At 39.0% G+C, this 23,046-nt stretch overlaps 4 protein-coding genes across 4 annotated transcripts; all 4 read right to left on the bottom strand.

Annotated features, from left to right (window-relative positions):
• Positions 1 to 443: 443 nt before the first annotated feature.
• LOC139633218 (B2 bradykinin receptor-like) lies at positions 444 to 4,504 on the bottom strand. The gene is made up of 2 exons (XM_071498754.1): positions 4,381 to 4,504; positions 444 to 2,423 (listed from the first exon to the last, which is right to left on the bottom strand). The coding sequence occupies exons 1-2, from the start codon at positions 4,395 to 4,397 to the stop codon at positions 1,400 to 1,402; spliced, it is 1,041 nt and encodes a 346-aa protein (XP_071354855.1). The 5' UTR covers positions 4,398 to 4,504; the 3' UTR covers positions 444 to 1,399.
• Positions 4,505 to 8,232: 3,728 nt separating this feature from the next.
• On the bottom strand, positions 8,233 to 9,901 carry bdkrb1 (bradykinin receptor B1). Its single transcript, XM_071498542.1, has one exon. The coding sequence runs from the start codon at positions 9,695 to 9,697 to the stop codon at positions 8,606 to 8,608; it is 1,092 nt and encodes a 363-aa protein (XP_071354643.1). The 5' UTR covers positions 9,698 to 9,901; the 3' UTR covers positions 8,233 to 8,605.
• A 2,436-nt stretch (positions 9,902 to 12,337) lies between these two features.
• On the bottom strand, positions 12,338 to 13,485 carry LOC139633309 (B2 bradykinin receptor-like). Its single transcript, XM_071498908.1, has one exon. It carries the CDS (start codon positions 13,483 to 13,485, stop codon positions 12,460 to 12,462), a length of 1,026 nt encoding a protein of 341 aa, XP_071355009.1. The 3' UTR covers positions 12,338 to 12,459.
• Positions 13,486 to 14,840: 1,355 nt separating this feature from the next.
• Positions 14,841 to 18,248, bottom strand: LOC139633215 (B2 bradykinin receptor-like). The gene is made up of 2 exons (XM_071498749.1): positions 18,119 to 18,248; positions 14,841 to 16,445 (listed from the first exon to the last, which is right to left on the bottom strand). The coding sequence occupies exons 1-2, from the start codon at positions 18,136 to 18,138 to the stop codon at positions 15,407 to 15,409; spliced, it is 1,059 nt and encodes a 352-aa protein (XP_071354850.1). The 5' UTR covers positions 18,139 to 18,248; the 3' UTR covers positions 14,841 to 15,406.
• Between the last annotated feature and the right edge of the window lie 4,798 nt (positions 18,249 to 23,046).

Below are 23,046 nucleotides of genomic sequence, written 5' to 3'. Positions count from 1 at the left end.
TTGACCATATATGCATGTAGTTATCTTTTGCAATGTTGCTTATTGCCAGTGTATTTCCAATGTTTTGATTGAGCTCATTTTTAATTTACTGTTAATTTAGATTACGTGACTACACTGCTGGGGTCTTTCTGACATGTGTCCTGAACAAGAGGAAACTCCTACCTTTACTCCTACTACCTTTATTCGTTGTGGAAAGTTTCTTCCAAACTTTGCAGTTCTGACAAAAGATTTACCTGCTGCATTTAAGCCTCTCCAGGTGTGACATTAAGTTATTTATGCAAATAGTTTCACATCTGATAAATATAATTTCTTTCAGAAGCAGTGTTCACACTGTAAAGAGGTATCAGCATGAATGTGTGAGTCAGTATTCCTCTGGTTACTGTGACTTTGAAAAGTAAATCAGCTGTACAAATCAGGAGATATATGCAAATGTGCACATAGTGTGTAGGTGGTAATGCTTTTTAGATTCACAGGAAATGCACAAGTTACAGTGTCAGACAGAGAGGTTATTGTTAGAGGGTTATAGAAATATTACATGGATAAAAAAATATGGCAGGGTTTGTTTTGACATTAGAATATCATAAGTCAGTAACACCATATACAGATTCAGAAATATATAGCCACAGAAAATACACATATGGAGCATTCTACCATTAAAGTGTCATATTAAGACTTTAAACACTTCCTGTGCACACTGTTTCCATCTCTTTTGTACATTACTTCCATTATCTTAGTATGTGCCCATTACTTCTGCAATATAAAACACACTCTGGCAGTACAGTTTAATTATGTAGCACTATTATTATTGTGTTAAGTCTGAAAGCATTTTCAATGAAAACAATGGGAGCATAAGTTTTAGCATAAGAAAGAAAGCACGAGACTGGCAAATACAGTAATTTGAGATCCATATCCTCTGAGTCAGAACTGGTAGCTTTCAGAATGTCAACAGGATGTCATGAGAGAGAGCCAAGTCTGATCCATTGCATTAAAAATGACCACACCCTTAGTTTCTTGTGGTTTGTTGTTTCAACGAAGCTTTGACATCTTCAGTGTTGATGTCCTGTCCTCCTCCTGCCTAACTTCCCCCCTGAGGTGCACTGAAGTGAATAGGAAAGTCTGAGAACACCATCTAATCATCCGTGGGTGTGTCAAAGAAGGTTGGAGATTGGGAATAGTTCCCAGCAAGGTGAGAAGCATAATATGACAGCGTACCATGAATGCCTGCACTCTCCCTCATTTTAGCGATAGCTTAATTATGGTTCAGCTGGAGCAAATAATGAAAGAAAGAGTACAAACTTTCCCGTAATGAACAGGATCTAATGGGCGACCCTCTAAAGGTTACATCATGCATCTCAGCAAGTAAACATGCATGCTTCTTAAAGAATCAAAGTCTTGCAGATCAGCCTGACACAGCTTTATCACTTCTTGACAGGTATGAGCGCACAGAGCCAAGGCTGAGGGTCGCTGTTCTCTGAATGCCCCACTGCTTGAAGACTTCCTTTACTTTTTTCCGGAATTTTTTTCCCACGATGACATAAAGGATGGGGTTCAGAACACTGTTGAAGAAGGCTAAGTATAGGACGATCTGTTTGCAGATTTCTAGGATGGCCTTAACCCTATCCCCTGTCAAGACTTTAGCTATATGAAACATTTCTACCATCTTCACCAGATGGAATGGCACCCAGCAGACCAGGAATGCTACGAGGACTGCCAGGACCAGAGTGGTGGCCTTATGCTCCATATTCTGAGCATTTAACCGGTGATTCAGAGCTTGCATAATTTTGAAAGTGCACAAGGAAATAATGGAAATAGGGATGATGAAGCAGAACATGATCATCATCCCCTCACACAGCAGCTCTACATTGGACGAATAGTTCATATAGCATATTGTGCGATTGCCATCAAGTTTAGTTTCCCTGTAGAGAAGGGTGGGCATACTCAGGAGCAAGCCCAAAACCCACACCAGCAAACAACCCAGTTTGGCATACTTTGGCCTGCGCATTTTTTCATGGGATAGCGGGTGCACCAGTGCCACGTAACGGTCTATGCTGACCAGAACGAGGAAGTAGATGCTGCAGTGGGCGTTCATTACAATGGAAAGGGTGATCAGTTGGCACATGGGAGCTCCAAAGGGCCAGTTGAATTGTTTGGCTGCATAAACAGCCCAGAAGGGTAAACAGGACACCAGGATGAGGTCAGCAGCAGCCAAGTTGCTCAAGTAGATCTCAGCCACAGTGCAGGCCTTCTTGTGGAGACAGAATACCATCAGGACAAACACATTAAACACGATTCCCAGCACAGCAACAAGCAGGATATAGACCGCCAGTATAGTGTTTGTCCATTGTTGTCCAGGGGCACACTCAGTGCCATTCGTGCTGTTTTGGCTGCCATTTATAGCTGCAGGGCTGAAGGTAGCAGGGAGGCTATAGAGGAAAGAAAAAAAAATAACAAGACAAAAATATTAAAACAACATGAACATCACAACACTTTGAAGGTTACTTTGAAAATGTTGTCCAACATTTTGTTAGAATTGTAAAATAGAATACTGAGAAACCCTGAATTCATAGTAACCAGGGTTCGAATTACGGAGGTCTGAACCCCCTGATTAAAACCTGGACCCCCAAATAAAAACATTTATATGTCCTTCTTACCTGTAATTGTAAATGTTACAATATATTTCCCATATTTATGCCTGGAAGAATCTTGAGCTATGATTCAGCCCCCACCCCGTGCCATTTCTTAACCTTGACTTTAATCTACCTGCCTCACTCCATCTGTCGCTCACAGGGGTTAAATTGCGTCGGAGCTCCATCTCCTTCAATATCACATCATCATATCGCATTTGTACTTTTTTAAAAATCTCCCAGAAAACCTAATAGTATATGAGTATCTTATACAGTCTTCAACTGTGCAAAAAGCACCATTTGACACACTGTTTGCTCTGTAAGTGAAAGTTTAAGGTCGCTGCATGATAGGACACTGGCAGCACGGACAGACAGAGCAGCAAGAAGTTATTCATTATTAGTAACACCGTTAGACCGTAGTGAGAAATATCCACAAATCTATTATTGTCATTTATTCCCATGCTGCTGCTCCTCTCACGCCGTGCACACGCAGGCAGGTGCATGAGTGAGTTACTATGTTTGCTTATGGTTACTAAAGTGTTTTGCTAAGGTATTTTTATATGATCAGAGCAACACAATGGCAAAAAGAATAGATTAATTGGAATGTTCAATAAATTAAGTGTTTTTTAATTAATTTCATGAGAATTAATGAAAATTGAGATATCTGTTTTTCCAAATGAATGGCAGATTTTGTAAGACATGATTCATTATTCTGTTGTGAGTCCATTAAGTGAGAGGGCTGACAAAATAACAAAGATTAAGCAGATGTGAGACACTAACAAGACTACCAATGCGATGCAATAATGATTAGAATTTGACTGATTGCAATTATTTGCAGGATCATCTTTGCAAATTAATGAATGATTAAATAATTTCACACTACTTCAGTGTGGGGAAAGTGCCAAAAAATTGCTTGTGCAAAAAAGGTGAAAATAACTCAGGACTCAGATGTTTCCACAAACACTTTATGGTCAAATAAAAGAATGATGAGGATATCCGGACATAAATAGGTGCCTGCTTATTTAACAGTAAGTAATAAAAGAAAAATAACATTCTCCGAGGTGCACCACTGGCCTCAAAGGTTAAAGTGTTGACCATGGGTGGGAACCTTTGATGTAATGCTGACAAAGACTATGTCAAGTTCCTCTTTTGTTTGGATAAACTGCTGTTGAATTTGTTTAGTATTTTTGTGTATGTTGCTCTGTACATAAACCATTAACATGCAATTTAATGTCATTTTAACAGTTAACGTATTCATAGTTTTATGCAATGTTAATACAATGTTAAAATTCTACCAATTGAAATGCATCAGGAGTCATTTTCTAAACTTTCATTCTAAATTTTTATATCAGCATAGTACATGCAGTACCACAGATTATCCAAACATCAGAGCTTAACAATAAACGTGTTGAGACAAGTGCACTGACAAAACCTGTCTAACTTATCTGAGCTGTCTGTGCCCATCCTGATTTCACCCTTCTCTGTTTGAAATAGCGATAGATAGTTTTTTAGTGCAGCTTTATGAAAGTTATTTATATCGTCACTCACAGACAGTGTTATATAGCACAAACCATTGCTGATTATGAAAAATATGGAACATTAAGTTATTGGTCCCCCTTGTTAATATCTTCACCCCCTGATCCCCAGAAAAATGGGGACAGGTTTGAAAACCCTCTTTTCTTTAACAGTGATGAATAATGGTAAAAGCCTTTAATAGTAAAAGTAGTATAGAAAATCTAATGAAGCTTATGCATACCTTGTGGGCAGAGTCATTCTTGCTGAGGATGTCCAGATGTAAAATGTCAAGATTCCCAGCTACACTCTTCCAGTGTCTACTGCTGCCGTCTTCTGTCTCTAACTTGCTCTCTTAAAGGAGAAAGTGATCTGATAATAAAGTGATGTCAGACTTTCTTGGAAATATCAGTTGACATGTTCAAGTGCCCCTCCTTCCCTCTTCGTTCCACCCCCTTGTTCTTGTAGCCTTGTGTACACAGCCTGTGTCTCTGTTTATAGTCTTTTGATAGTTTGTTTCTCAGAGATGTTCATTCTCAACGTATTATGTTTAAGATCAGTGTTGTTTTATAATATACTTAACCTGGATGTGAAAGTTTGCTGGTGGCATCTATACTGTAATGTTGCTATATAAGATGCTATTGACAAGTCAATAGAAATACCCAGGAAATATTGCTATTTAACCTGTGGGAACATGGGATGGGATTTAATGTTTGGGTTTGACTTTTTAAGACATTTTTCCACACCACACAGAGTGGGATTTAATACCTGTTGCATAGTCGTACTGTCCAAAGTGTGATACAAAACCTGCAGCGATGATCTTCACATTTTGTCAGTATTTTGTGCTGGAGTGAGTGAGGAATGATTGTGCTTACAATAAGCCTAATGGCACTGACTGAAACTTTCACAAAAAAGGATTGAACAGTGCCCTGTGTACACAAAATGTCCTGTTGAAAAAATCTCACTTTTAGTTAATAAATGTACGTCTCCTGGCAGCCCACAATTGGACACAAAACATTTTACAACATTTCTGCCTACAGGCGTTGAGAGGAAATATTTGTAAATAAATTAAATTGAATACGTTATACTACCTCCTACATTGCAAAACATCATACAGAAATTTAGTGGCGTCAACAAATCTTTTCTCATTAACTTCATGTAAATATGTAAATTTTGTTAAGTTCAAGTGAATTCAACTGAAAATGTCCAGTTTTTAATTTTAACCCCCTTTTTTTTTCTTCTAATTGAGGTCTTTTGACTTGTAATGGCAGAGGTGAGCCACCAAGGTGCCCCCCCATTGAAGTTTTTAAAGAAACAAAACTAGCATATTAACAGACTTCCCAGCATGCATTTTTTTTAGAGTTAAAACTCTCTAGCGACTCTTGTGTAGTGCCACCCTGTACTCCCCTTTAGATACACCCCTGCAAGTTGAACGAACTTAAAATGATTTACAGTGTAAGGTCTTTTCTGGGGAAACTGAATTCACAAGGATTTTCAAGACCTGCAGATACTCTACAGGAAATAAGGGGATAGAGAGAGGGAACGACATGCAACAAAGATCGGCTGGGCATGAATCAGGGATGCTTAGCACCCTGATCCAGGACCAGGACGCCAGGATGCCAGGACGCCACTTGATCTTTTCATTCTAACATCAGCACTTGATGTTCTCCTGAGTGGTTGACATTTTCTCAGTTCGTAACAGAAAGTAGAACTCCATGATACATGATTAACAATCACATGAATATTAAAGGTGTTAAAGTAATAATTTGTCTCACTGTCAGCAATCAAAAGCAACAACACATTTTAAGTACAGAGAGAAAAGAAACAGCGTAGGAGGTTTCTGATTCAGATGAATTCTAAAGACATCGAAAATCATCAGGAGATAAAAGCATTTGTTTCTGTTGTTTCAATTTGCAAAAAACAAGACCAAGAAGAGTCTAGTGGCATGCTGGCAGCTCTCTTTGGTGTTAACTTGTTTCTGTCTATCAAAATAGCAAACACATTTCACACAATGTAATTTCAGACTGAGCTGAAAAAAAAAAAAGAAAAAAAATATAGAAGGACAAGGATCTCTTCATTTGGAAAAAACTCCAATCCAATCCAGTTAATGATGACGCTCTGGATGAGATTTGTAGCTGTAACACTCCTGGGGCGAAATAATATCCATATGTATGCTTATCCATATATATGCTCATCCATAAGTGAATGAAAATCACTGACCAGAGCAGGCAATGTTAAAATCAGCCCACATCCCAACAAAAATAAAATCAAGTCCGAAGGCCTTTTTAGCTGTGGTCACACAAACATCTGACCCACACATGGCATGAAGGAATTACTTCCTGTCTGGAAAAGATATAATCTCATTCACTTTGCAGAGAGTAAATTCTGACCAGTTACCTGTGACATAGTGCTTTTTCACAGAAGTCACTGGAGGAAAGGCATAGATGTGCATAAAAAAAGGGCTAAACTCAGGGTGAGGGATTTGTTGATGCTGGCTTGCTCTCTCAGCTTACTGAGACAAAGGAATATGTTTTTCCTGCAAGGACAAGTCAAAATGCGTGCTGGTAAAGAAAAAAGCAGTGATTAATCACACCCATTATCATTTTCAAGTTGTCAAATTCCAGTGTCACGTGGAGTCAAGATAGCTGCACTAACTTGCAAACCTGCCCATACTATGCCTTGCCTCGTGTCATCTGGCAAAATTCAGCAAAATTAATCTGTGCTGACAACACATGGAAATAAACACTTTCACCCAAATTCATTAGCTGTCACAGTTCATACAAACCCTGCATATTCTTGAGTGAAAGAAAACACAGATGAGCGGCTTTTTTGTCTGCACAGCAGAAATGCACAAATGCAGAAAAACATAGACCTTTCCTCTGTAAAATGCACTTTGTCTCTTTTCCAAGAGTGAATGAAAGGCGTAGCAAGCTAAGGAAATGGGATCATCACAACAATTTAAGAACATAAACAAAATTAAATTAGAATTATTAACTGTGATTGTTCGTGTTATTAGATTTAGATAATAGGATCCTGGAAATGGATATCAAGTGGGAACAAAGAGTAGACCAAATGGCCAACAGAAAATGAGTTACACATGAATACTGAAGAGATTCAGTTTTTTACTACTACTTGTGCTAAATATCAAACTGATATGTTGATATAAAACCATACCCTCAGGCTTATCAGATAGATGTTTGTGAGAACAGCCTATTATAAGATTTCAATAATAGCACATCAACACACATACAGCGGTATGGTAAGATGCTCACAATATAACGTTAGCACACTGTTTTTAATCAATCTCAAAATCGCTAATGATGACAGAATTCCGCCATTACTTTTAGAAGTATTCTCTTATGAAATGAAATGTTGCCAAGTGGAAAAGAGGTGGTGGTACATGATTTATGAAAAGTTCAGAAATCACCAAAAGTTTTTTACACCCATTATCAAAGTGAAAATTAAACCCTGTATCGTTGCTGCGTCCTTTCAGTCGATTCTCCATGAATGCTTTCCATAGAAAAAACATGTTTAGACAAGCACCGCAACAGTGACAATTATGATCCATTAGCAGCATTTTCACTTTTACCTTCACATTTTCACAAGAGCAATGGTTTTGAGAAAGAGGATGAACAAAGTAACAAGCATGTATCTCAGGTAGACTTGTGAAAACCCATGAAAAGACAAAGCTTCCACTGCAAATTGACAAATCATATGGGACACTTTCTCTATTACCATTTGAGCTGGATTAATGTTACCTCACAAAGTCATCATGCTTACAGAGAACCTGCTAGATTCTCACTCTATAATGTTTGCATTAAAAGTGTCAAAAAGTACATAAAACGCTTCTTAACTAAGTAACAAATTCATCAAGTATGACCTATTTACACCTGTGTTTACACTACAAAAGTTAGTTATAATTGCGCATTACTAGTTCAATTGAGCTGATCAGAAATTATTCCCATAATACACAAAAATTTGCTCATGAAATGAGTTCTGAAAGAGAGACTATGTAGTTATACATAACTACTGTATGTACAGTATGTCACTACTTGAATAAATGTTTTGCTAAAAGATAAACACACACACACAGAAGTTCAGATAAGCAAGGTTTGGTTTTATGTGTTTAACATTAAAACACAAGTCATTAATAATAAGGTCACGTGATAGTTAACAGAGACTAATTCAGATACATAATGTGTCCACAAAGTAACACATAAGTGCCACTACAGAGACTGCTAACTGTAATCTGATTCAATTTCTCCTACAGATTATGTCCATTATCTCTGTTTGCGTGCATAACTTCCACAAAGTACAATATTAAACATCCTCTGATAGCACTATTTAGCTACATGAAAGCATTATTATCATATTAAGTCCCATGGAATAACAATTTGAGTCATATCCTGTATTTTCATTTTACCCATAAGCAGCGATGGAAGTGGTGGACAGGATCTCAAGAGTAAGAGTCAAATCTGATCCTTTGCATTAGAAATGACCACAGCCTTAATTTGGTCGGTTCTGTTGATGTAAGTGGACACAACGGAACGTTGATATGTGGTCACTTCTGATCCTCTGTGATGATGCTTGGTCCTCCTGTAGATGGAGCTAACTTTCCTCCTAAAGTACTGCCCTGAGAAGACATAGAGCAGTGGGTTGAGGGTACTGTTGACAAAGGCCAGATACACTGAAACTTGATTTCCTATATTGAGAGTGTGGGACCACAGCTTCTCATCCAACGCTTGCAGGTCACAGAGTGTATCGAGGAAGGTGAACACCTGGAAGGGACCCCAGCACACTAAGAATAGTAGTGTGACAGCATACACAAGTGCAGTGGCCTTTCTGTCATTAGTGTCATTAAAACCTACACTCTCACCCCTTTGGGCTAAAGCCTTGATTATGTTCCCACTGCTGAAAACAATGACCAGAACTGGGAGTACAAAGCCCACCACGTTCAACAGAATCTGATGGGCCAACTTCCAAGAGCTATCATGAGGATAATCCAGTATGCAGGACGTTGTTCCATACTCCTCAAAGAACTTCACCTTTCTGTAAACAATAGTTGGCGTGCTCAATAGAAGCCCTAATATCCACAGAGAGAAACAAGTCACCTTAGCATAAAGCGTCCGCCTCAGCCCCATGGCCTTCATGGTCTTCACAAGTGCTAAGTAGCGGTCAACACTGATCATGACTAGGGTGTAGATACTGGTGTAGAAATTGATGATGATGATGGAGTTGACAAGTTTGCATAAGACATCTCCATATGGCCAGTTAAAGTCATTGAGGATGGACATTGCCCAGAAAGGGAGGCCACACAGGAGAATAAAGTCAGCCAGTGCCAGGTTGCTCAGGTAGATCTCTGCTATAGTCAGTCGATCCTTTTGGGCTACAAACACCCCCAGGACAAAGCTGTTAAAGAGAAGGCCTAACAGGCTTGAAATGAAGATGTATGGGGGAATGACAGAATGGATGATCCCCCAGTCTGGAGACTCTGATGGATCCACTAGCAGGGACATTGTGCTGTTTTCAGACCACAGTGTTGCCACAGTCATTGGCTCCATTGGCTAGGACACAAAATTACACCCATCAATCAATAAAAATCAATAAAATGCTGTAGTTTGATTTAAAACACACAGTGTTGTTATTTCATTGTTATTCTGCTGCATCAAAGATTAAAACTGAATATGTAAACTTTACAATTTACTACTCACACAAAATGAAGTAAATAAAACGCGAAAAACAATTAGACATGAACAATAAAAATCTTGGTGCCGTGATGGTGGTTGTTCAGTTAGACCGTTAACAAGCTAATTCATGTCCCTCCAATTTAACAAGATGTAAAATACTCACCAAACAGGTCTTTTCCAGTCTTTCAGCATATATCTCAGTAAGACCGTTTCTAGTTGTGACTTGTTTTCAGGTAGAGCCTTAAGCAGTTTAGTGGCTGAACAACTAACTTATCAGTATTTTGTAGATCACTTAGTATTTTTAAAGAACAGACTCTGAGGCTCAAAATGAAAAAAGCAAAGGAATGAAAATGAGATGTTCTTACCAGACGTTTCATGAACATGATCCTCCTGTGGTCAAATACTAATGATAAAAGACACATCTGCAGCAAGGCTCAGCTGTGTACATTTAGCCCCCAGGAAGAGTACACACAAGAGTACTTTTGTATACAGTTGCATTCTTCCACACCCTTGGCCTAGGAGTTCAATATATCAACTTGTTTATGAAAGAGTCAAAATCTGGCGTGTCCACATGTTTGAGACACGTTAGAACTGAAGTGCACTAAATGTACTGGAGAGAAGCCTAAACTGCAGACAGCAGTGCACTGAATGAGTTGACTTCATCAAGACTAGATTATCTTATTATGATTTATAATGTAATGTATTATTTTATTACTGCAAAAATAAAATGAATGAATGAATGAAAAAAATGAACTTGAATGATACAGATACACAATATTTTCTTGTCCACAAGGCCAAAGGAAAGATTAACTCACTGTATTATGTGCATCATTATTTGGTAAGCATCCAGCTGATTTAACCAAATAGCAAGGTTATTAATGCTTTGCTTTGGTATTTAGGAACATTATACTGAATTATACTTCTACTTAATAAGTACTAAAAACAGATTTATCTCTGTTCTTGTCTATTATTAATTTATGTGTAATCATTTCCTAATATGCTCTGAATTTCATCCTAACTCAGAACTTTTTTTGTCAGTATAAAAGGGCAAGTGTTATCTAATAGTGACTGTAGTTGAGGCTGTGTTATCCCTTTTATGGTCAAAAGACATTGTGAACGGGAAAGTGGCTCACTGTCATCCAATGTGTAAACAATCCTTTCCTATCAAAACAAAGACCTCCCATAGTAGTCACAGATGATGCTTTATTAAGGAAAAACAAAACAACACTCACACATTGTATACACATTTTATAAAGGATAATATGTCTTCTGGAATTCAAACACTGTGAAATGGTTGATGCTTTGTTTACTCCATTTTTTATGCCGATAATGCAGACGATAAAGCCAGTAACTATATTTCACTCTATACATGCTACAATCTACAATAGACAAAACATGATGGATTCATCATCTCATATATTTTTCTTAGGTACATGTGTTGGAGTAAGAGAAAATTTTAGCTCGTGAACAACAAAACAAACCCCACGTCTTGGACAAAATAACTCATGTTCCTGATTGCTGTTATAAAAATAGAAAGCTCTGCCTCAGCTAAAAAACTTTGTTTTGCGATAATAAGTGGAACAACTCTGAAAGGAAACTACTCTTCACAATAATTAGGTATGGAATCAAGTTCAAGATTGATAAACAATACAATATAATGGAAAACAATAGTCAAGGTTAGGTCTGGGGGGAAATTCATGTCAAACAAAGAATGGAGCTGCATATAAGCCACATACACCACATCACTTAACATTTAACCTATATGCTTATACATCTGGAATTTCTTTGTCATGTCACTAAAGTGGACTTCCTCTCAGAAGATTAAAACTGAATACGTAAAGTTTATAATTTACTGTTCACACAAACAGAAATAGATAAAATGGGAAAAATATATATATGAACAATAAAAATGTTGCTGACATGATGATGAAACATCAGTCCCAAATTCCAAAAAATTAAAGTCACAAACATATTACTTTGACATTTTTGAAAATGTTGGAATGTTATTCGCTCTGTCACATAAGCTTTGTTCCAGTTTTCTGAAACACCATCCACATGTCAGTGTTATTTTTTAGTGATAATAATAAGTCTGGTGTTATCCAGATTTCATCCAAATATAGCAAATTTTAACCAAATTTCCAGACAGAGTTAATGAGAAGATTGATACCACACTCCTATGTGTGTGGTAGGCTAATGGAAATATGAAGCAAGTTGGCTTAGCTTAGCCTAAAGTCTGAAAACAGGGGGAAACAGCTAGCCTGGCTCAGTCCATAGGTAACAAAATCCATCTACCTTCACCTTTAAAACTTACTTATCAATACATCCATTATCCATACCACTTATCCATGGGTCGGGATAAGCCTTATCAATGTTTTCTGTACACATTCAATAAATGAGATACATGTTAATTTGTGAGCTTTAGAGGTGCTAGTTACTGAATTTTGTCACCCTTTGAGAAAGCCAGGATAGCTGTCTTTATGCTAAGCTTTGCTAACCAGCTACAACTTACAGCTCAATATTTACCAAATACAGAGGTTATCAACTTCTTCATCTAACTTTCATGTTGCATTTTAATAAAACAAATTTCTTGAAGAGCTGTTTTTCAGACAAATTTTCTCTTTGGGTGTAGATGAGATTTAGATTTTAGTACTGTCAGTTTGTTTAGAGTTGAGATTGGCATTGGAATGACCACACTTTCCCCACTGCCGTTTCCTCCTGCACAGCACTAGTCTAAACACTTCCCTCGCCTTCTGCTTGAAGTGCTTCCCCACAATCACATACAGGAAAGGATTCAATGAGCTGTTACTGTAGCCAATGTAGGTAGCTAACTGGTTGCCAATGTCCAGGACATGTGCCCAGGTGCATCCAGAGATGACTTCATAATGATCCAGAGTGTCCAAGACGATCAGAACCTGGTAGGGCAGCCAGCAGAGAATAAACACAGCCAGGACAACAAGGATGAGGTGTGCTGCTTTCCTCTCCTCACTTCCTCTGCTGCATCTTCTCAACTTCTGGCTGCTCCGAATGACTTTAGTGATGTGGTAACTACAGAAGGATACAATAGGAACAGGGATAAGGAAGCCTACTATGCTGACGGTCATGTTGTAGCGCAGTCTCCAACCTTCATGGGGGTATGCCAGGTAACACGCGTCAATGCCCAGTTGAGGGAAGAACTTCACAGAGCGGAAGAGGATAGCAGGGAAGCTGAGCAGGATTCCAGCAATCCAGATACCGAAGCAAATCCCGCGCGCCCTGAAGGCTCGCCTCTCCCTCCCCTGGGACAGTGGTCTGGTGAGGGCCAGATATCTGTCCACACTCACAAGCGTGAGGAACAGCACACTGCAGTAATAATTCATCCCAATGACAATATTGATAAGTTGGCACATGCGCTCCCCAAACCTCCAGTGGAACTTGTTGATAATGGTTGCCACCCAAAATGGCAGACACGACACCATAAGGAGATCAGCTGCTGCTAGGTTGCACAGGTAGATGTCGGCCACAGAGCTGCGCCGCTTCTGGAGACAGAACACGCAAAGCACAAAGGAGTTGCCGATCACTCCAAGAAAGCAGATGATAGACATGTAGGCCGGCTGCATGGTGTGAACCCAGTCCCATGCATCTGTGTGGTTGCAGACAAGCTCGGCTCTTGTGGCATTCTCCATAAGTCACTCATCTGTTGAGTCGGGGATCACAGCGAAAGCTGTTGCACTGTCAATTTTTAGAGGTATAAAAATAAGGGTGTGACCACAACGAATACATATATCAGTAAAACCTTTTAACTGTGTCAATACAGGGTTGATGTATGTGTTGCAACCTTCACGTCATGATTTGTGTTCTAAGTGTGAAGGGATAATTGATTAAATGGAGTGTGGATAATGGTGGTTTATCAGTCAGAGCGCACAACACACACATGCCATTATCAAAGAGCAGAGTCTTAGCAGCAGATACTGTAAGGAGAAACCCAGGAAACACATTTCTATCTGGACACACACACAAACAGGCACACACAGTGACAATTTATATATAAAAGTTGAACTGTAATTTCCCCTCACTTTTGAGTAAGGATGTGTTTTTGGACTTTGCAGAAAGTGTGTCTAAGATTTCATCCTCTCGATGGACGGTTTTCATGACAGCTGTTCATTGACATCTGAGACACTTTCAACTTGTGCCGTGTATGCCATCATCCTGTATTGACAATAAAAGACAATTTCCCCCTCTTTTTCAACAAGCATACATACCTTAGCACTGGTTAGTATATACCATTTGTGATTTAAGCCATGTCTCTTTGTAACATTTGACCTTTAACTTTTTATTTCATTCGGAAAGTGGAAGCTATTCAGCTACTTTTTGTTCAACTTGTATCAACTCCTGCTAGGTTATCAGCAGCTCCTGTGTCCTCAGAGGATATGCATACAGTATACTGATTCCTTATTTCAGTCTGACCTAAAAGTGCAGACCCAAGCAATGCTTTTGAACAAAGAAGAATATATACTCCAGATTTGAAAAAATAGAGTAAGAAAACACGGTGTGGCCAACAAAAATACATGAAAGCAGGGCAAACTGTGTATTTTTGGCGTATTCCGTTTGGCCATTTGAGGTAACTTTGTCAGTCTGCATGTTTTTTTTTCCACAACAATTTTCAGCTCTGGCAATAGTGGTAAAGTCTGACTCCTAACAAAGATTTCCTGTTTGGCTTCACATGCCTTCATTCTGGGGACAAATTGGGGTGTACCCTTACCCGCAGCCCACACTGAGTCAACATTGGGCCATTAAATGTTGGTGTGGCGAGAAATGTATAATGAGACAACTGGTGTCTATACAGCCAGCAAAAAAGGGAACATGTTTGTGTGTCACCACTGGAAACTCTTTGACAGAATCCTGTTTTTAACTCTGCAGACAATGAGTCAGAAACATCAGAAAACACTTAGCAAGCAGTTGCTAGGGCTCTCTCACATTTTTTATTTTGTGCTCAACTTAACATTTAAAAGAATTATAAAGACTCAATGAGACATCCATAAATAATCCATATGTATATTTTATTTGAAGCTTATGTTCAGAGGAAAACAAATACTGGTACTATTTACAATCTGAGTGATCAGAAATACAAGAAAGAATATGAAAATAATATTTACAGAAATTATTTTACAGAAACCAGGCAGATTCACATCAAACCTGTACATTCAACATACTGATGTTTGACTGTAACAAGAGACCAGCTGTAGTTTGTTGTGTTATAGAATTATGAAAAGCAATTCTAGGTTTTCCAGCTTATACTAAGTGATATATAATCATTTAGAATAGTTGAGACAGAATAACACTTTTGTTAGCTATCTGTAGCACCTTCTGTAGGAGGGAACATTCCCCTAACCCTAATCCTAAAAATAAAGGTAGAGCATATCTCATTGAGATGACGTCTCATCAAAGATTGGAAGGATGGAAGGAAGGATAATTTGGTCCCATTACTATACAGTTATATCCACTGCAAATCTGATGATGTGAATCATTTACATTGGCAAAAGATTATTACACACAGTGTGAAAATTCTACTTTTGAGAGGAGCAGTGCTTTTTTGACGGCAGTGTTTTATATTGAAGTCTTTAGAGTAGAGGACAGGTTTGAGCGTGTGGAATCCATCGTTACTGTCCTCTTAATGCTCCACTGCTTGAAGACTTCCCGGACTTTTTTCCTGAAGTTCTTTCCTACGATGACGTACAGGATAGGATTTAGGACACTGTTGAAGAAGGCTAGGTATGTGAAGATCTGGTTGCAGATTTCTAGGACAGTTATTAAGTGACACCCACTCAGGACTTCAGCTCTTAGTAGCACGTCCAGTGTGGTGACCACGTGGAATGGCAACCAGCAGATAAGGAAGGCCAGGAGGACAGTCAGCATCAGAGTGGTGGCCCTCTGCTCTGTTTTCTCAGCACTGAACCTCTCTACTGCTTGGATTTTCAAAGCTTGGATAATTTTGAATGTGCAGAATGAGATAATCGAAATGGGGATGATGAAGCTAAAAATGATCAGCATCCCGTCACAGAGCAGCTCTACAGTGTGGTTTGGGTAGTTCAGGAAGCATGCATGAACATGATACTCTGGGAAATATTGCACCTCCCGGAAGATGAGAGTGGGGACACTCAGGAGCAAACCGAAAACCCACATCAGCAGACAGCCCAGTTTGGCATACTTTGGCCTACGCATTCTGCCATGGGACATTGTATGCACCAGTGCTAAATAGCGATCTATGCTGATCAGAATGAGAAAGTAGAGGCTGCAGTAGACATTCATCTTAATGCCCAGGTTGACGAGTTTGCACAGGAACTGACCAAAGGGCCAGTTGAAACCGTTGGATACGTTGACAGCCCAGAAGGGCAAACAGGACACCAGGACGAGGTCAGCAGCAGCCAAGTTGCTCAAATAGATCTCAGCCACAGTGCAGGCCTTCTTGTGGAGACAGAATACCATCAGGACAAACACATTTAAAATGATTCCCAGCACAGAGATGAGCAGGATATACACTGGCTGACTGGTGTTGAGCCACTCCCAGTCATCCTGCTCAGGACATTCAGTGCCATTGGTGTTGTTTTGGTCTCCATATAAAGCTGTGGTGCTGAAGTCTGGGACGCTGTGAAAAACATAAAAGACAGGACATTAAACATTGACAAATATGCTTATTTGCCTTCTTGATGGGATGATGAGAAAATTGATTGACTCATGTCTTTACAATAAATATGAACCTGGAGCCAGCAGGTGAGCTTAGCCCAACATAAAGACCAGAAACAGGGTAAACAAAAAGACGGGCTCTGTCCAGTACCTAGAAAGCTTTTCCTATCCACCTTTTCCAGTTCCTCATTAAAGATTTCAGTTAAATCATCAGTGATACCAGCAGAGTAGCATAACTGACAGTATAGTACATTCATGGCTCATATCATAGTAGAAAATCCACCGCTCTATAGCTGAAATCAAATTAAAAAATGTATGTCATTGCAATCAATAAACTCCTGCTGTAATATTGGTTTATTGATTAATCTGTTGTGTATATCTTTCTGTGGTTGTTGGGTTCAACTATGAAATTTGTTGTTGGGATTGTTTGGGAGTGCTTCTGTCAACTGGAGGAATGGAACATAGTTGAACACAACAGTCACTGGCCTTGTCAATGCCAAAGACATTTCTGCTTGGCCAAAATGTTATCGCAGCAGCAAGCTTTGTAGTGCACTAAAATAACAGAAGCCACCATGAAAAAAACCCCCCAAAAACACTGAGCTTCTGCAAACAGCAGATCATCAGTTGAGCACCATGAACAAACCCAATTCTAAAACAAAGCCGTGTATTAAATGCCCATCTCCATACTGTACATCAGCTACAAATGGAATTGCTAAGTGCTGCAGTGCAACCTAACATTACACAACCTACCAGCCAGCTATCCTAACAATCATTAAATTCAATTGTACCTGAGTACCACAGAACAATGACCGCTAATGAGCAACAGGCTCAGCTCTGTTCCGTCTAATTCCCTCGAGGGTGCTCTGCACAATGTGAGATATCATACTCATTTATCATATATCTTGCCCGGCTGTTTTGCACAGAACCATTGTTACGTCCAAGTCAACTGTATTTTCAAATCATTCTCGTCACTTATGGGGATGTTTTTGAATGTATTGCAAATTATTAAACAGTCAACAGAGCTGCAATTTAAAAGCAAACTTCGAACAATCAAATGTGTCACTGAAGAGTTTGTCTTTGCTGTAAACAGAAGAAACCAGTACTGTAGTGGTGGACAAACTGAATCCAGAGGCTCCTGTTTCAAAGTACAAAATGTGGTTTACAATAACCAGATTTTTTTGCATTTATAGAACTCGTGGTTTTCAGCTTCTTATACTGGGCCTGAACTGAGCACAGACATATGACACACTACAGTCAATGTAATTTTCATTCAAATTTCTGTTCTGTAAACACGTGTTACTGCTGCTGCTCACTGATGTGTAAAGCACTAAACTTGATAAACAGGTAAAAGACATGTTTCTCTGAGTTTGTTTTGGATGTATTTTACTAGTTTCTTTACTGTTATGTATCAAGATAGTCTGTCAGCTGTCTTCACACATGGCACTTTTTTTTTTTCTAACCAAGTTTCTTTACACTGTTACTGGCATACAAGGATCATGTGACTTGCAATTCTCACTGTTTTAAAAGAAATAATGTTTTACTGATTATGTTAGTATTATATTAGTATTATATTATTACATATTATATTATGATACATTTTTTACAATATATAAAGCAAATGAAACTTATAGATACCTTGTAGGCGGAAGAGTCATTCCTCCCGAGTAAGTCCAGAGACCAGAGATTTCAAGATGCCCAACTACACTCTTCACAGTGCACTCCCTTTCTCTCCCCTCTGTCTGTGGCTCACTCTCTTAAAGGAAACTGTAATTACTGTGATGTCAGCCAAAAAGTCATACCTCAGTCTGCATTCTCTCTCTCTCCTCCTCTTTCTAAAATCAAACATAGCATGAACATGTATTTGCAATGTGACATATGAATATGTTTACTTGTTGATGTTTTACAATTGAAGTTTTAACATCCAACTTTATCCAGAGTTGCTAGGTGTGACCTGTCTTTGTGTAATCACACTATGTGAGTACATTATTAAGATTATTGTATAAATATTACATATACAGTGCATCCGGAAGGTATTCAGAGCGCTTCACTTTTTCCACATTTTGTTATGTTACAGCCTTATTCCAAAATGGATTAAATTCATTTGTTACCTCAAAATTCTACACACAATACCCCATAATGACAAAGTGAAAAGAAAACTGCTTGAAACTTTTGCAAATATATTAAAAATAAAAAACAAAAAAAAAAAATCACACGTACACAAGTATTCACAGCCTTTTCTCAATACTTGGTTGAAGCGCCTTTGGAAGCAATTACAGCCTCAAGTCTTTTTGAGTATGATGCTACAAGCTTGGCACACATATGTTTGGACAGTTTCTCCCATTCGTCTTTGCAGAACCTCTCAAGCTCCATCAGGTTGGATTGGGAGCGTCGGTGCACAGCCATTTTCAGATCTCTCCAGAGAGGTTCAATCGGGTTCAAGTCTGGGCTCTGGCTGGGCCACTCAAGGACATTCACAGAGTTGTCCCGAAGCCACTCCTTCATTATCTTGGCTGTGTGCTTAGGGTTGTTGTCCTGTTGGAAGATGAACCTTCGCCCCAGTCCAAGGTCCAGAGCGCTCTGGAGCTGGTTATCATCAAGGATGTCACTGTACATTGTTGCATTCATCTTTCCCTCAACCCTGACTAGTCTCCCAGTTCCTGCTGCTGAAAAACACCCCCACAGCATGATGCTGCCACCACCATGCTTCACTGTAGGGATGGTATTGGCCAGGTGATGAGCGGTGCCTGGTTTCCTCCAAACATGACACTTGGCATTCAGGCCAAAGAGTTCAATCTTTGTTTCATCAGACCAGAGAATTTTTTTTTTCATGGTCTGAGAGTCCCTCAGGTGCCTTTTGGCAAACTCCAGGTGGGCTGTCATGTGCCTTTTACTGAGGAGTGGCTTCTGCCCCGATCGCTCAGATTGGCCGGGCAGCCAGCTCTAGGAAGAGTCCTGGTGGTTCCAAATTTCTTCCATATATGGAGGACCCTAACCTTGATTGTTCCCCTTTCTGTAAGTTGCTTTGGATAAAAGCATCTGCAAAATGAGTAAATGAGTAAATGATTAAATGACTAAATGAAATGGATGATGGAGGCCACTGTGCTCATTGGGACCTTCAATGCTGCAGGAATTGTTCTGTGCCCTTCCCCAGATCTGTGCCTCGATACAATCCTGTCTCTGAGGTCTACAGACAATTCCTTGGACTTCGTGGCTTGGTTTGTGCACTGACATGCACTGTCAACTATGGGACCTTATATAGACAGATGTGTGCCTTTCCAAATCATGTCTAGTCAACTGAATTTACCACAGGTGGACTCCCATCAAGTTATAGAAACATCTGAAGGATGACCTTTGGAAACAGGATGCACCTGAGCTCAATTTTGAGTGTCATGGCAAAGGCTGTGAATACTTATGTACATGTGATTTTTGTTTTTTATTTTTTATATATTTGCAAAAATTTCAAGCTAACTTTTTTCGCTTTGTCATTATGGGGTTTTGTGTGTAGAATTTTGAGGTAAAAAATGAGTTTAATCCATTATGGAATAAGGCTGTAACATAACAAAATGCGGAAAAAGTGAAGCGCTGTGAATACTTTCCGGATGCACTGTCAAATTGATTTACTGTTAACATTTGTACTGTCTTTTTACCAGCTTGTTAATCATCTGTAAAGCACTTTGAACTGCATTAACTTGTATGAAAGGTGCTATACAAAAAGGTTTGACTGACTGATTGATACTGAGCACAGTAGTTATTTCCTCAGCATTAAAGTAGTGTGAATAGGTCTTTGAATGATGTACTCACTGTGAATTAGAGTTGATTGGATCAGTTTACTGCACTGCATTGAATTTAATGAACGATTATTACTGCAGTAAATAACTGTCAGAGTCAGCGTTAAAGGTCCCATATTGTAAAAAGTGAGATTTCTGTGTTGTTTTTCCATTATAAAGCAGGACTAGGTGCTATATGAAAACTGTGATGAATATAAAAATAATCAATCCATGGAGACTGTCCTTAATTTTGTGATTTCACAAAAAATAGAGAGATGCCTGAGAGATGAGATGTAAAACCACACTGAGATGGTTTTTCATGCTTAAAAGCACCAGCATATCTTATTATGAATACAAAAACATCAACTAAAACACGAGAAAGATAATATATGAGACCTTTAAAATACATCAATTTAATGGTTTGAAGTGCTTTTTGATAAGGTTAGGGTTAGGTTTGACAGGTGTGATAAATTTGAGACCAAGACATATTTCCATCTAACCTGCCCCCAAACATGTTCAAACAAGAGCATGGCGCGAAAAAATGCAGCGTAACATCACCTGGCAATGTGCTGATTTGTTGGCTAATCAACTGTATGTGCATTCCTTGCAGAAATTCATCTATTTCCCCTTTTTAGCTCATCACTCAGCAGGATGAGGGATAAAATCATTATTGCCATTTCACAAAAGCAACTTATGTGCTCTGCTCTGAACACCAAATGGTGGCAATGTCGGACTTCACTCATGAGTCTTTCAGGGCTATCACAAACTGACGCATGGGTCACCAGTAAGTATGGCATTTCTTCTGTGAAATCCATCAAAATCAAAAGGTGGGGCAATAATCCCATCTTGCAAATTGCAAGTTGCATGTTGCAAATATGTTGAGACACCTTCTTACAACCCGCTTTGCTGTGTAAAATTATAAATTGTTATCACACATATTTACCCTCCTATATCATAATAACACTCCCACCCCACTTTGCATTCTTTTAAACCAGTGTTGTTTTTGGACTGAATGCCTTGTAAGAGCCGGAAATCTTGGTGCTATATTTATGCACAATTATGCTGCCACACTGCTACTGCTGTTGCTGCTATGTTAAGTTCATGACCAGCTCAATTCCCAAGGCTAAATATTTGGCAGACATTTGAAAGCATGGACTACATTCCTCCTAATTGTGTAGTCCTGAGACCCTTGCCCTATTTTGGCCAAGTTCATGGTGAGGATTTCTCTTTGTGGGCTTTTGAATGCGTTTGGTTTCTCTAGGTTTGACTCACCCAAATCCGCAGGACTGATCTCTGTATCAAATAAGCAAGTCCTCCTGATTGGTGGGGATAGTAGCTGTTGTGGCTGGTAGGCCTCTTCACCCTGCTCTTCTTTTGATGTCATTTTAGGAGTAGAAAGGTTGGATTGCAAAGTTCAGTGCACAGTTCAAAACAGCAAATCAAACAATTCACCCGTTTGGCATTGTCTTGATGAGGCACATTCATCATCATCATCATCATCATCATCATCATCATCATCATCATCATCATCATCATCATCATCGTTGTCCTTCTGTTATCTTGTGTCCTGTATAACTATACTCTTCCCCTCAGTGTGATGTCAGTGCTGACCCTCCAATGTCTTCCTTCACCATAATCTTTCAAACTAGATTAATGCTAATAATAGACAAATGGCACTATCAGATTTCCTAAAGATTTTCCATACTGTTCTCAAATAGACACGTGTGTGACCTGTGATTATTGCAGAAAGAACATTTGGTTGAGCAACATTGCAATTTGAGGGGCAAGTGCAGCTAAATAACGAGAATGCACTTTAAACCAAGGGCCATTTTCAAGTTAGCATTGATTAGAGTTGACAAAGGGTTTAAGTGCAGTCAATAATGTATGAAAACTAATCTGGCGTGTCATGGTCATATGATTAGTATGAGTTAAATGCATGACCATGAGGAAGTCAGTGGGCTGAATGTCACACTGTAAAAAGAACTTGAAGTAACGTCGCAATGATTTCAGTTCCCCACTTCACGTTGGTCAAATCTTCATGATATTAAGTAAGGGATAGTTAAGACGGGAAATCTTTATTACTCACAAACCCTTAACCTTATTTTTAGAGAAATGCTTGTACACTGGTTGGTAACCAGTGACTTTAGGGTGACCTTCAGCAGATGGGAGCCCTGTAGCAGGACTGAAGCAGTTGGCATTCAGTCCAAATTTTGTTTGGACTGGTGCCATTCCCTCGCCCACAATTAGTTTCTCTTGACAGGTTGTAGTAGGTTGTCAACAAGGAAATTAAAAGTGGAGAAGTAATGACATTTCCTGGTGTTGGACAAACTGTGTGTTCCCTTTGTCATCCACCCTTGTTGATGTTTCTAGAAATGATAAGAATCAAAGTCAGGTGTTGTATTTGACAGATGTTTTTATTCATTTGTGTGGTTGACTGGTGTTTAAACCTATGAGTGCACTTTCCACTCAGGACACTTTTCCAAGTAATTTCCTTGAAACCACGTCAATTTAAACTAGATGTCTGAACAATAGAACAATAGTGGTTATGTAATACCTCTATTACAAATGTTGGAAGTTATCTAATGGCCAGGGTTAGTATTAGAATATTCCCTTACTTACTTTAAAAATCAAGTTCAATATCAGGTTATTTAAGTTTTGAATCACTACTGCTTTGTGTACTTGCCCTCTTGTTGAAGTGACATGTTCAACTTCTCTTTCACTTCAGACTGCAGTACATTACTGTATATTGATGGAATATTTTATCTCCTGCCAAGTTTTGTTCTGAACTTTATTCTA

This window comes from Trachinotus anak, unplaced genomic scaffold, assembly GCF_046630095.1.
Source record: "Trachinotus anak isolate AG129_WGS33_773 ecotype Australia unplaced genomic scaffold, CSIRO_AGI_Tana_v1 ptg000015l, whole genome shotgun sequence".
NCBI classification, from domain to species: domain Eukaryota; kingdom Metazoa; phylum Chordata; class Actinopteri; order Carangiformes; family Carangidae; genus Trachinotus; species Trachinotus anak.
This window is presented reverse-complemented; position numbering and strand designations above follow the sequence as displayed.

What these genes read in the sequence shown, in the direction of transcription:
- bdkrb1 (XM_071498542.1), bottom strand. Translation starts at nt 9,697, where the DNA reads ATGGAGCCAATGACTGTGGCAACACTGTGGTCTGAAAACAGCACAATG.
- LOC139633309 (XM_071498908.1), bottom strand. Translation starts at nt 13,485, where the DNA reads ATGGAGAATGCCACAAGAGCCGAGCTTGTCTGCAACCACACAGATGCA.
- LOC139633215 (XM_071498749.1), bottom strand. Translation starts at nt 18,138, where the DNA reads ATGACTCTTCCGCCTACAAG. An exon ending in ATGACTCTTCCGCCTACAAG is followed by an intron (nt 16,446 to 18,118) that starts GTATCTATAAGT and finishes TGTTTTTCACAG; the next exon opens with CGTCCCAGACTTCAGCACCA.